The sequence below is a fragment of the Dipodomys spectabilis genome, unplaced genomic scaffold (assembly GCF_019054845.1).
Source record: "Dipodomys spectabilis isolate Male_0828 unplaced genomic scaffold, ASM1905484v1 ptg000089l, whole genome shotgun sequence".
Lineage (NCBI taxonomy): Eukaryota > Metazoa > Chordata > Mammalia > Rodentia > Heteromyidae > Dipodomys > Dipodomys spectabilis.
This window is the reverse complement of record NW_024870766.1, coordinates 14,386,699-14,401,235: the sequence shown is the minus strand read 5'-3', so window position 1 is coordinate 14,401,235 and position 14,537 is coordinate 14,386,699. Positions and strand designations below refer to the sequence as shown.

The 14,537-nt window shown below is 37.4% G+C and overlaps 1 protein-coding gene across 1 annotated transcript in view; it reads right to left on the bottom strand.

The window, feature by feature from the left end:
• The window catches only part of Magi2 (membrane associated guanylate kinase, WW and PDZ domain containing 2), a 1,359,346-nt gene that overhangs the window by 92,540 nt on the left and 1,252,269 nt on the right, over positions 1-14,537 (bottom strand). The window contains exons 18-20 of the mRNA XM_042684528.1: positions 14,227-14,401; positions 9,752-9,971; positions 8,315-8,458 (exon numbers count right to left, since the gene is read on the bottom strand). Coding sequence (XP_042540462.1) covers positions 8,315-8,458; positions 9,752-9,971; positions 14,227-14,401 — 539 coding nt within the window. The remainder of the gene's footprint in view (positions 1-8,314; positions 8,459-9,751; positions 9,972-14,226; positions 14,402-14,537) is intronic.

Below are 14,537 nucleotides of genomic sequence, written 5' to 3'. Positions count from 1 at the left end.
GATTTAACCTAAAATCCACCATGATGACCTAGCATATTAATCAGCACATTAAAGAGAGAAAGATCATATGATCTTACCTATGAACGTAGAAAAAGTGGATAAAATTCAACATTTATTCAAAATAAACTATCCTAGCAAACCAACAATAGAACTATTCTCAATCTGATAAAGGTTATTTATAAAAGCCCATTAAACATTATGTTTAATGGCAAAATGTTAAAAGTGTTTTACTTGAGATGAAGCATAAAACAAGACTGTCTGCTTTGATTACTTCTATTTAGTTTCATAGAGAAAGTCAAGCCAAAGGAATAAACGAGGAAAAAGAAATAAAAAAGGAATCAAAAGAAAAAAACACACCAAACTTTATTATTTTCAGGGAATGGTATTATGACATAGAACGAGTTCAGTAATTTTTCACAATGCAATTAATCAATATGCTAAGATCAATTGTATTTTCTTCTTATTTAATCCAAAACAGCTAAAACTGCATTTAAAATATTACATCTAGGAAAAGTACAGAGTTAGAGGAGTGGTATCAAGACAATAATCAAGACAATGCGGAATTGATCAATGAAAGAACAGAGATCAATGGAACTAGCTCAGAGCTCAGAAATAGATTTATATAAGCACAGTCAACTGGTCTTTGACAAAAGAGCAAAGACAATGTGATAAAGAAAAGAATTATTTTCAAATGCTGCAGAACTCTATATCCATATGCAAAACAGGCATCTAGACAAAGCCCAAACTTATACTCCTCATAAAAACTAATTCAAAATGTATACCAGTCTTCAATGTAAAATGCAAATCTATAGAACTCCTAGAAGAAAGCATAGGAGAAAATCTGTGACCTTTGGTTTGGTAATGATTTATTAGATATAAAACTAAGAAACACAACACATGAAAGAATTGGTAAGCTGGACTTCACTAAAATTAAAATTTTCTGCTCTGCAAAAGAAATTGTTAAAAGAATAAGAAGACAAGTCACAGTCTGGGAATCTATTTGCAAAAGATACCTTAAAATGAGCTGTTTCCCAAAATACACAAAGAACTCTTAAAAATTCAAGAAGAAAGCAACACAATCAAAAGAATTTAAAAATATCTCATGAAAGAAGATATACAGATGGAAAATTAGCATATGAAAAGATACTCTTGAGGCTGGGATGTAGCTCAGTGGAAGAACACTTATTTGCCTAGTATGCATGAGGCCCCCGTGTTCAATCCTCAGGATTTACTGGAACAAATTGGGATTGAAGAGAATGTAGAGGAAATTGATGAATGAGACAAAGAAGAAAAAACAAGAAAATACAAGTGGAATATGCAAACGTTTGGGACATTGTGAGAAACTATCCCTATGCACTATGGATATGGAAGAAGTAGAGGTACATCATAGCAGCACAGAACATATTCTGAAGGCTGGGAGTCAGTGGCTCACGCCTGTAATCCCTAGCTAATCAGCAGGCTGAGCTCTGAGGACTGTGGTTCAAAGCCAGCACCAGCAAGAAAGTCTGTGAGACTCTTACCTCCAATAAACCACTAGAAAACTGGAAGTGGTGATGTGGCTCAAGCAGTAGAGCGCTTGCCTTGAGCTGAGACGCACAGGGACAGCGCCCAAGCCCAGAGTTCAAGGCCCATGACTGACCAAATAAAAAAGAAAAAAAGAAAATATTTTGAAGAAGTTAGTGGAAGCTGGGCACTGTTGAATCATGCTTGTAGTCTTAGTTACTCAGGAGGCTGAATTCTAGAGGATTTCTGTTTGAGGCCAGCCCAGACAGCAAAGTCTGCTAGACTTCCTCTCCAAAATTACTAGCAAAAATCAGGTCTGCAGGCGTGGCACAGGTGGTAGAGCACTGGCTTAGCAAGCATGAGGCCCTGAGTTCAATCCCCACTAGTGCTCCTCACCCCTCAAAAAAGAAAGGCAGGTAAAGGATGTTTCTGGAACACTAATAGGAAAGATCAGAAAATACCCTTGAATACCTACCTAAAATAATATATAGCATAAGGAAAAATTATGAAAGCTGAAAGACACAGTCATATTGAAAGAAAAACAGCAGATTTTCCAACACAAATTCTAAATGCAAGGAGGTATGGAATGATAAACTTCAAGCCCTGAAAGTGTCAACTTAGATTAATGTATCTGTCCAAGTTACCTCTTCATAATTGAAGGAGAGATAAAAAACTTTCCATGATAACCAAAAAACCCCACTAAATTAACACTGTTGAAGATAATGAAAGAAATCCTATACACAGAAGAGGAAATGAAACACAACAAAGAAATTAGAATAAAGAATAAATCCTTCTAGATGAGACCATAGGTAGACTTGCATCCAACTCCAGGGTGGCTAGGATGTTAAAATCTAATACTGATCTAATTAGTTATAAGCTAAATGTGTCTAAACAGTAGAAGGAAAAGTGACAAGTTCAAAAGAAGATGAAATCTTCTAACAGTAGCAACAAAAACATGGGCAAGAAGCAATTTTTCCCCATTGTTCATGCAATGTGTTAGGTCATTTCAAAAATCACTGCAGGCTGATATTTGTGTGATAGGAGTTTGAAAAAGGAGGCAAATACTTTAAAACTGCAATAGAATAATGCTAAGCAGGCATATGCTAGTATTATAATGCTGTAGGGTGATATGAAGTCATCAATGTTTGCTTTTGTCATAGAAAATATATTGTATAGAGATGGGGAATATTTACACTTACATGGAACCAAGAGACAACTTTACTTATTATTTATTTAGTTAACTGGGGATAAAATTTAGGGGCTTGTAGATTCTAAACATGCACCATATACCATCAGCAAAGCCGCAGCTCTATTTCACCTTTTTCAAGAGTAAATCTGTCTCTTCAGCTTCTTTAAGTTCTTAGAGCTACTATATCTTTCATTTGAATGTCTTACATTTGGAGACAAATATTTATCTCTAAAGAATGAAATCATGTTATTTACAGAAAAATAGATGGAACTGTGGATTATCAATGTGAAATGAAATAAACCAGACTCAAAAAGACAAAGTGCATGTTTTCTCTCATATGTGGACTCTAGCTTTATATTTTTAAAGTCACGAAACTAGAAGCAGAGACTACATGGGAAGACAGAGGGAAACAGCAAAAGTGGGAGGAGAGGATCAAAGAGAGCAAAGGTAGTGAAGATGATCACAGTATACTATATACACATATGAAATGTAATGTCATAATGAGCCAGATGCCAGTATCTTACATCTGTACTCTTTGCTATTCAAAGGCTGAGATCTGAGCACGGAGGTCTGAAGCAGGAAAGTCTGTAAGACCTATCTCCAATTACCACCAAAAACTTGGAAGTGAGCTGCTGCTTATGTGGTAGAGCACCAGCTTTGAGTAAAAGAGGTAAGGGACAGTGCCTAGGCCCTGAGTTCAAGCCCCAGTACTGGCACACGTGCATGTGTACACACACACACAAACACACACACACACACATACACACACACGTCACAATTAAATTCATATTATACAATTAATATATGGTAAGAAAAATTGAAGCCATAAAAATACATAATTCTGTGTCTAAATTTCATACACTCCCCGATTCATTGAGTTTTCTGGTAGTTATTTTGTATATTTATTATTCTCTGCCTGTTTTTCTATTCAGTTTTGATTTCTAGTGAGAAAGTATTTCTAAGAACTTCATAAATGTGATTTATTCATAATTATGAAAATTTTATTCCTGTCAACTTATCAGAATATTTTACCAACAGATTGCTGACTGGACATCAAACCCAGGGCCTGTGCATACTAGGCCACTGAGCTAGATCCACATCCCAAGAAATATTTTCTAATAATTTGTTATAGTTTTAAATCTGAATGTCATTTCTGTTTTTTTTAAATGGTATTAGCCTTCTTGAGTGCTAAAGAAAGGCCACCAGACATGACAATTATGTTTCTATTTCCCATTTCCGTTTATTTCTTCCTTTGCAAATTGTTTTGTTTTGTTTGTTCAACTTTTAACACATCAGTCCTAATTGGTGCTGAAAGCTTTCCAGTAATTAAAATCAAAATTCTTTCTCATTTGTGCTTTGATAAATTATTTACTGTAAGTAGGATGCATGTAGTTTTCTTGGTTTATTCTAGCTGCAGTATTCTACTCAAATTCGATTCCATTACTAATTTATTTCGCTCATTTGCCTTTTGGAATGGGTCTCACTATGTAGCCCATGCTGACTTTGAACTCATAACCTTCTTATTTTATCCCCCCAAGTACTGGGCTTATAGGTGTCCATCACCATATCAGGTTCTTTATCTTAATATCGAACTGTTTTTCCTCCCACAAACCAATACTTAATTTTTTTGTTTTAATAAAAAAATCAATATTGCCTGCTGGTCTATTTTTCAAAATCTTCCAACAACTCTATAAGGTGATGTAATTTTTCTATTTTATTGGAAACTAAGGCTCATAAAGTGAAATGATGTTTCTTCTTTAATAGATCATATAGATCACCATTATTAATACTTTTCTCTTTTTGGTATATAATGGTTGTACAAAATAATGGGATTTGTTATGAAAAATTATTTGCTTAGTTACTTTCAAGTGTGTTCTTAGAATATTAAACAAGCATTTAATTGATTTAAAAAGGAGTTCATCATACCCCAAACTGTATTTGGCCTTTGGTTTGTAACTCTTTTTTTCAAAAGAGTCACAATTTTCTGATCATGGTATACTATAAGTATATTCTCAAATTTTGTGAGAACCTTTGTACTGTGTATCTTAGGTTACTTGGCTGATCTGACATTTTCTATCAAGTGGAAAGGTTTTGATTCATATGAAAAATTGAGCAAATATACAATGCTCTTGGGAGGGAAAAACAACCATTTTGTGGGTATATTTACTAATCAGTTTGAAAGGCAAATCATGTAATTGGCTAAAAATATCTGAAAATAATTCTCATGCTTTAGGTTCTCAGAAAGCCTAGAGTAAAATCAAGTAGGGACTGGCTTTGGGGATATGTGTACTCTCAGCCTTCATGTATTCCATGAAAACGCCTCTGGGTAGAAAGTTCATTCTTACTTTTATTTGCTACCACTTGGAGACCTAAGAACAAGTGTTAAACATGATCTCTACCACATATTCTCAGAATCCTTGAGGGAGAACAATATCCTCTCTTCCTTGTTGACTATCTCCTCACATTCACTGTACCTGGGCCTTGCTGAATTCCTGTACTCTTTTTCTGTACTGCTGTTTTCCTACAGCCATACTAACATAAAACACACAGGACAAATCTCGGGTTCAGAGGCTAAAATTAGATGCATAAACAAAGTGATCAAAGTAGCATTGTTTCTATTCCTAACCACAGGGCATGGTAATGTATTCATTATTATATGAAATGATTTTTCAGAGTCATTCAAGTTTTTTGGTTGTAATTCTGATTTTCCTATACTGAATTTAATCTTAGACAGCCTGGTATCTGATCATTTCCTGGCTTTCTAATTCTGTTCCTAATCATGGGAAAAAGTAGAAAAATAGGCAGTATCTCTTAACTGTGTTTGGTCATGAAATGTCTGCTTGTTTAGTTTGGCATAAAGGAAATAATGCACTGGCATGGATGGTGAGGAAAACATTAACAAGGAGAATTGTGTCTGATGATTCAAAGGCCAGGAAAAGCTTGGTGCCAATTTCCCCTTTTTACTTTTTGAGCTAATTTTTGGGGATAGCTCATGAATATCTAGGAATATCATGAATATCTCAGACTCTCAGGAGTTCTAGAAATTTGCCAATCATAATATTAATGTAGTTGACAATTGCCTTGCAAAGTCTTACCTGCACAGACATTTAAGTTTTATATGTATCTACATACCAAAAGTATTAGATAGAACAATAAAATGATAACTGGTTACCCAACTAATTTTATTGTATATTTTCCAAATTAATAACCTAGATATTATACAACTTACACATCCATTTAAGGTAATAAACCCATGTCATATAAATACTGATCCATTCTAGTCCTTGCCGAACTGATTTAAATATATCTATGAATGATTAATTTTTGATAAGCATTAATGAAGATAGAAAGGATTAGCTTTAAATGATCAAATATGTACAAAAGCATAAAATAAGATCCAAATTGCTCATGTGTTGTGATCAAGTACAATTATCGAGTGTTAAGTCTATAGAGCCAGAGTATTGTCTACTTCTGACTGTAGATAATACAAACATTGTCAAACATCTACTGTGAAGTGGCTTGTTCCTCTGACATGGAGTCTGATGCCCCAGTTAAGTTCTGCCATATGAATCCAGGAGTGAGAGACACCCTCATACGCTGGAATATCAACCATGACCCATAAATAGCAGAAATCACCTTATTTCTCTTTGCTAAGTTCCCAGGCTTAATAAGCAGAGATAAAAAGATCAACCAGTTATATCTGATTCTGGCCTCCAATATAGCTCATTTTCTTTGAGAAGTAAATGAAATCTATTATTGTAGAGCAAGGTAAACTAACCCATATTATCGAAAAATGGCCATAATAATTTCTTCTCAATAGCTTGTACATATAAGCAATAGATTGCTTCAGAAGATTGTAATGAAAATGATTAAACATTACCTATTTTAATAATCCCTGACTAGATGTAAAAATACCATCTAGGCAGAGGACACATCTTTATCACCTGCCAGATGGAGAAGCATCTTTCATAAAACCGAGCACATGCTTAGAAAGTTCTAACTCTGTGTTTACCTGGATTTAAGGACATGAGGTACATCATTGGAACTGAATGGAAACTTCCTCAGATAAAAGTCTTGAGAAGACTAACAGAGCCTGAACCACATGTATCACATCTTCATCAGACTGGAGTGGCTACAGCTCCCTCTAACAGAAATTCTCCAGCTGCAGCTTGCATCATTCACATCAAGGACTTCTTAAAATATAGCCTGTTTTATTCTGGGTGCTGGTTGTTCATGCCTGTTATCCTAGCTACTCAGGCGGTTGAGATATAAGGATTGAGGTTTGAGGTTGGAAGCCATCTGGGGGCATGGGAAGTTCATGAGATTCTGGTTTTTTTTTTTGGGTCCGGTCGTGGGGCCTGAACTCTGGGCCTGGGCGCTGTCCCTCAGCTCTTCAGCTCAAGGCTAGCGCTCTACCACTTGAGCCACTTCTGCACCACTTCTGGCTTTTTTCTTTTTTTGCTTATGTGGTGCTGAGGAATCGAACCCAGGGCCTCAAGCATGCAAGGCAAGTGCTCTACCACTGAGCTACCTTCCCAGCCTGCTCATGAGATTCTTATCTCCAATTGATCTGCAAAATGCTGGAAGCAGAGCACCAACCTTCAGCAAAAAGAAAAAAATCTTAAGGGACAGAATGTAGGCCCTGAATTCAAGCTGCAATATTGGCACAAATATATGAATGCGTGCGCGCTCACACGTGTGTGTATGTGTGTGTGTGCATGTGTGTGTGTGTGTATCTATCTCTATCTCTATATCTTACTCAGTAACAATTAGTTGCTGAGTGTCTCAAGTTCCAAAATCAAAGCCAGAGCTATTCCTTATTAATTTTAAGAGCCTGGAGGACAAAAATGAATTCTAAATTTTATTTACAATAACAACTGGTTTTTATTGTGTACTTATGGGGAGGAGAAAGAGACAGAGAGACAGAGAGAGAAAAGGAGGAGGAGGAAAGGGAGAGAAAGAGATTGCCTAATGTTCTGTGTTCTAAATGTTCACATTGTCTGTCTTGTATCCTGTGTCTTTGGGGAAGAATCAGTCATCTCATCAATCACTTGCCTCAAAGCAATTATTCTACTAAAATCAACCCTCAATTTGCATTCTAATTGGGAAATATCTCAGTATTATTTTTATGGACAGCTGATATATAAGAAGCACAATTCCCCTTCCTTTACTGTGTCTATCTGTGCAAATCAAAGCCAAAAGACATGTCAAGAAACACAAGACCATTTGATAATAAACACAGAGGAATAATGTAAAATAAAAGACAAATTCCAGAAGATTCAACTTAAATGAAAATGGCATCACTTAATCATAGAAAGATTATGGAGCAGTGACACCATTTTGAGTTATTTCTTGCATTTCCTTCCTCTGCTCATTTTCTTTTTTGCTCTTTAGACAAAGTAACAATCTTTTGAGGTTCATCAGTTAGAAGGTTGTAAACAAAAAATGAAAAGCATCATAATTCTCAGAGTGGTAAAATCTTTGAGAAAAAGTATCATGAAATGGAAAAAGATAAAGCAGGATTCAAGTCTGCTTGCTTGATAGAACACATTTAGCACCTTTTTGAAACCACAGTGGGTTTTTCGTTCACAATTAAGGAGCTTTATAAAGACATACTCTTACCCTCATCCTTCCATTCCTTATTGCTGGTCCATCCTCTGCCAATCTCAACACATACAAATCCATTTTGTATTCTCTTCCTCCACGGATGCTGAATCCAAATCCTTTGGCTCCTTTCTCCATGTCCACAGTGAAGTAATCAAAATCCTTTGGGTTTCAGAAAAATGGAATAAACAACTGATTAGTATTGGAGAAGCTTCTATGGTCATTTTCTCTGTTCTCTATCCCTCTCCTAGTTAATGTTCCAAGTGACACGATGTTGTAAGAAGCAATCTGAACTCACAAAAAATGAAAAGACAAGGAACTGTTTCAAAGGTTTGAGCAGATCAGAGCAGTTAAATGTGGTCATTAATAGTATCACTATGTACTTCATGCTGATCTTCCATGGCTTACTTAATACATGGAATTAGTACATAAAAGCCCAAATGGCATCATTTGATTTTCCTTACTACTGTGAACACCATAAATAGGTCAGTTTTGTGTGTGTGTGTGTGTGTGTGTGTGTGTGTGTGTGTGTGTGTGTGTGTGTGTGTGTGTTAATTATAGAGTTACATAAAGTGAAATTTAATGGGGTCTGTTTCTATCTCTCCATTGCATTTGCATAGAATACTGAATATCAAATTAGATTGCACAAAATCAGTTTCTCTTTTCCTAAATGTCAATTCCAGATTTTCTGACCTTCACTGTTGTTAAACTCTTCTAGAGTAAAGGTGATCTTCAATTCCTAAGAGAACATAACACTATCTGAAAGTGAAGTTGAACTTATTTTTTTATCTTATTATCTGGCTTGCCAGGTAGTGAATATTTACTAGGAACTCAGCTCTGGTCTAGACACCCTTCACAAATGTTGAATCCTTAGCCTGGCATCATTTTAGGAACTAGCAGCCCAGAGAGGCTAAGGAAGTTCTCATGAGGTACATTTAACATCAACAAATAGTTACAACAGTTGCATGCTTGATTGTGCATACAGGAACCTGGTGGTAGTTGCAGAAGTTATAGTTTAGACAATAAAGCCCAGCCTGGCCTGACCCTTCTCAGAGAAGCTCAGCCTTTGCCACAGAATAGGATTTAGTAAATCATTATGGACCTAAAATACCTCCGTTTCTGACAAATGTGAAATTATTTGCAGTAGCTGTATTCTGAGAATTCAGATACTAGCTTAAAAAACCCCAGAAAGTAGCGTACTCATTCATATCAGTAGGTTACTACCCACACACTACTGATGGATTGGTGGATGGATGGATTGTCCTGCTTTGTTCTGAAACAGATTCATTTCTCCAATGCATTTGGGGATGCAGGTGTTACTGTGATAACTTCAGAACAGGGAACAGGGATTTGGCTCACTATCCCAGAAGGGTGTTTTCCCTCTGTCCCTTCCTATTTCATTCTTTGGACGTTGGGAAGTCTTGGTGGAGCTGCCATTGTCTACAGCTGAGGTACCTGCGGCTGCCTGTAGTCTGACAGAGGGTACTGCCTGGTGTCAGGGGAGTGTTGCCTGTAGTCCAGCAGAGGAGGTTGCCTGTAATCCAATGGTGGGGGCTGCTGGTAGTCCCCGCCTGGGGGTTGCCTGTAGTCCAGTGGAGGCTGCCTGTAGTCTGTGAACGGAGGCTGTCGTATGTCTGGTTTCACATCTTGCCTTGCTTTTACTTCTGACCTGTAACTAATAAATTGAAAGGGGATTTGCTTTGGTATCCCAGAATTGTTAGGAGATGAGAATGATTGCATGAGCCCAGCCCAGCCATCAAAACTTGTGGTAGCCACTGCTTCTAGGAGTCTGCTTGTATATTTAGGACTTTGAGAAGCTCATTTTACCTTTATCATTTTACCTTGAAGACCAGATAATTTCTTTATTGGCTTTTAGTCTCACGGATACTTATTAGTATTGCATATTTGAAAAATATGACTACCTTGAACAATTACCATTAGGATAATCCAATATTTGGTGAGGACAAACAGGAAGTGCTGGAGTATGGATGTGTTTCTTTGAGGTTCTTAGAAGGGAGTTGGTAATGGAGTTGTTTCAACCAATCCTGCGAGCAGGTGCCATTTGTTACTTAACCTTGCAGAGGGGACTCATTTCTTTTGTGAGTTGCATAATTCAATCTTGGCTTTCTTCCTCAGCAGTCCACTCACCTACTGAGAGTGTACATGCCGAGAAGAGAATTATTTAAAATATGCTTTGAACAAGATGTTTAACTATGTAAATGCATGCATGAAACAAAAGGAAGCGAACTGTTGGCATCTGTCCATGAGTGCTGGTTCCTTTCTAGAAATGGTTTGCTTGGTGGTTTTGATGTCATGCTGTTTTAACTTATAGCCCAGGTACTTTATTTTTTATGATCTGTGTGGTATTGGTATGAAATATCCATTATGTGCTTCGTTTCCAACCAGATGTGTCACAAGGTAAAGGAAAAAAGGGTGAAATGAAGACTCTCCCCAAAGATTACACAAGTGATTAGAAATAGGACAGTAGACACTTGTGACAGCTGTCATCCAGCCCACCAAATACTTCATGCTACACCAGAGTCACATGCCAGGATTTCCAGCGGAACTGAGCACTCATTAACAAGGAAAACACACTATGTTTTAATGAGGATTTCTAACTTTTAAGAGAGTAGCTCACTGATTAAGGAAAAATTCAGGTTGCTCTGAGTATGTGAAAAAATTTAAGGAAAATGAAGGCTTATTTGAGAAAAAGAAAACAGGATTTATAAAGTTCTTTTGTTAATGAAAAGACAAAAAAATTAGATCTTTGTAGCTATTAGTTCTATCAGCAGACTTAGAAGTAATAAAACTTGTTAGTGGTAAATCCTAGTAAATTTTTATAGTATGAAAAAAGATCCAGAATTAATGCAGTCCAGGTAAAATTCTGCATCTTCTGGGACCTTAAGGAGATTTTTCCTGCCTCAAACATCTAGGCTGCAAGGTCTGTGAGAAAAATAACATTTCTAATGCTTTTCTATTAACTTTGCTATTTTAAATTGCAGTCAAATAATGATTGCCCTCATTAGAGAAGATGAATTTTACTATTATATTTCATTTGGGAATATGCTCCAATGTGACTCTTGTTTGTTTTCAACAAATACTATTCTGTGAATAGTATTTCATACCTTTTCATTTTAAAGTTCATTCGCATTTTGTGAACGTACACACAAAAATGTCAGGGGAGAGGGAAATAGACATAGAAATAGAAACAGTTGTGCAGGGAGCCATGGGAATTTACTCTAGGAGTAAATAAGATAGGATAAAATATGACTTATTCTAATTCCCAAAATAGAAATCTGTGGGCAAATTGCTCTCGCTCTAACATGGGAATTGGCTCATTCCAACATGTAGGTGGGCCCCCTTGTACAAAAAACACTTGTCACATGGACCGAAATAGAGCCATCTCTAGCTCAATCTAGAAAAAGGCAAAGAATTTTCCTCGGCATCTTGACATCTTTCAATGCAATTATGAAAACATTTATGATATCTGTGGAAAAAAGGATCTCTTTATGATATATAATTGAGCCACCACTAACCTTCAAAGACTTAAACCCGAATGAAGCCCAAATGCAGACCTGTTAAAAAGGTCTTAGGACTGAAGTAGCATTGACCAGGTGTTAATATTATTGATGAAAAATAAGATGAGGACTATAGGCAAAGACAATGATAATTTATACAAAATTGGATCAGGTTAAACCCAGGGTTAAGAAGTATTTGATTTTGTAGTCAGGAAAAGCAGCTTTCCAATGTGTACTGCTACTGTGATGGGGGCTAAAGTGCCTCCATTTTGAGCTAGCAGCCAGAGTGCCTTACTCCACTGTGCACCCCATAGAACCATGAGACCCTCAGACTCCATCCTTCATTCCATCCAACCTTTCCTGGAGGAACAGTGCGCAGTTGTGGAGGAGTAAGGATAGACTAGCCGAAGAGCACACTGAGGAAAGATAAGACTAGTCATCTAAGGATGAGATTACCCACCAAAGACTAGAAGCAAGTCCCACATCCAGTGTGTCCAACCCTGGAAAGGGAAGACTATGGTGGAAAGATTAATCTAGAATGGCAAAGTCAAGGACTGCTAGGATTAAGTCTTTCCTCTTGAGTCTAAGTTGGGTCCTGGGGAAAGTTAGAGCTATCTATTGAGGTAACAAATAGTGAAAGCAAACACATCTAGGAGCTAATTACTAAAGTGCCCAGGTCTTCATTTTCTATGGTCTTGGTTTTTCATTTGTCAAGTTCTTACCTCTGCATCATTTGCTTTATGGGGCTTTTCTCATCTCTACAATATATTAGAAAGGTAAGTAGCTGATAGCAAATGACATTTGCTTTCCATGATAGCACATGGGAAATATTACAGTAGAACAGACTTTACAGAAATCTTACATGGGCTACAGGGAAAAGTTTTGCAACAACGTGAATAAGGAACCCACAGAGATCTGGGAATAAAAAACAATCTCCTTCCAATCTTATCAACATGGAAGACTGGACATGGGAAGCATCTGTTCAGAGACCCATGCAATCCTGGGTAAGACTGGTGAGCAGATCTGTGTAACCACATGGTATATGTGCTTCTGGTAAATTACATGGTGACACCTTTTCTTTTTCTTTAATCATTCAACTCAACCCAGGCTGTCTGTTACACACCACTCACAATAAGAAGCAGTGCCATTTTTGTTTGACACTCCCTTTTCTAGAGATTTAAAGTGACTTGTTCATATTAGTCCATATGCTTGTATGTGTGGAATGGAAGTCAGATTGTGGGTAGGAGGATGTACGGTTGCCATGCAACCTAAAAGTGTAAGTACACAAGAATGCTAAGGAATCCTTGCATATTTCCTTCTTCTACGCTGCAATAACTAGTCTATGTCTGGGACACACAGAAAAGGTCAAAAGCTATGTATATTATGACAAGATAAGATGATGTTAAGTGAAATGAACCCCAAGATAGGGATACAAGTGGTTTTTTCTTTCTTGCTATTGTTTCTAACAAATTTATAATATATCATGTGATTTTTGTTGTTGCTTTGTAGGTTCCTCCCCCATAGTTTAACCCTTGTTTTCACTGTATTTGATGTTGGTGCCGGGCATCTTGTATATGCACTTCTCTCATTTAGGGAGGGGAAGGGAAAAAACAAAATGTTTAAATGGGGATACAGGTTGACCCATTGTAACAATGAGATGAACAAGACACTATGGTGAAAAACGAACTTTACAATTTAGGTGGGGGCGGTGGGGTGGGGGGGAGTGTAGTTGTGGAAGTGAGGAGGGAAGGGATGGTAGGGGAAAAACAAAGGAGGAGGCAACAATGCTTGATAGGAAATGTACTCATTACCTTGCTCATGTAACTGTAACCCCTCTGTATAGTATTTTTACAATAAAAATTTACTTAAAAAAAGCAATATGCAATGATTTCAGCTGTCATCTTAAAACCCTACAGATTTCCACCACAGTAGGATAAAGATCAGACCCTTTAGCATACTTATAAGGACCTTTACAGTGGGCCTGCTGCCCTCACTCGTTCATCTCAAACCATGTCCCGTCCCTCATCCTCTTTCAATCACCATGACCTTGACCTTTGTCCTTCACACTTGCAATGGTCCCTCTAGTTAGGCCTTTGTAAGTATTCTTCAGTTGGACTCTCCTGAGTGTGCTCTTCATCTAGTAACTCTACCTATCTTCAGTTTCTCATTTTTGTTCTCTAGGACAATTTCTCTTATTGTGAAGAACACAATCTAGCTATATTTCCTAATAAAAGCTCTCTCTCTCGCTCTCTCTCTCACACACACACATACACATATACATATACATCTCAAAATTACATAAAATGACAGTACATTCTACTATATGAAAATCTCTCTCTCTGCCTATAGCCAGAACTGTCGCCAAACATTTGCCAACCTTCCCTTATCTCTCAGAATTAGAGAAAACTTTACCTATTTTCATGTCCTTGCAGCTGAAGTGGCTGAGGTGGTGCGGGTTGGGTGACAGGGCTGTTTGGAGTGGCTGGGCTTGGCTGGGCCAGAGGGCTCTGCTGGGCCAAGGGGCTGTGCTGCTGGGCCAGGGGACTCTGCTTCTCTGAGCTGGGTGCCGAAGCTGGGCTGTTGAGCTCTGATGAGGAACCAAAGCAGCAGATGTGGTTAGGTTGGCATTTGATCCGGGGCAAGTGGTGATCAGAGGTAGACACTCTGCCTCTTCAGATGAGTTCAAGACTTGGATCACTTCAGTTTCAGTAGATTAAACTTAG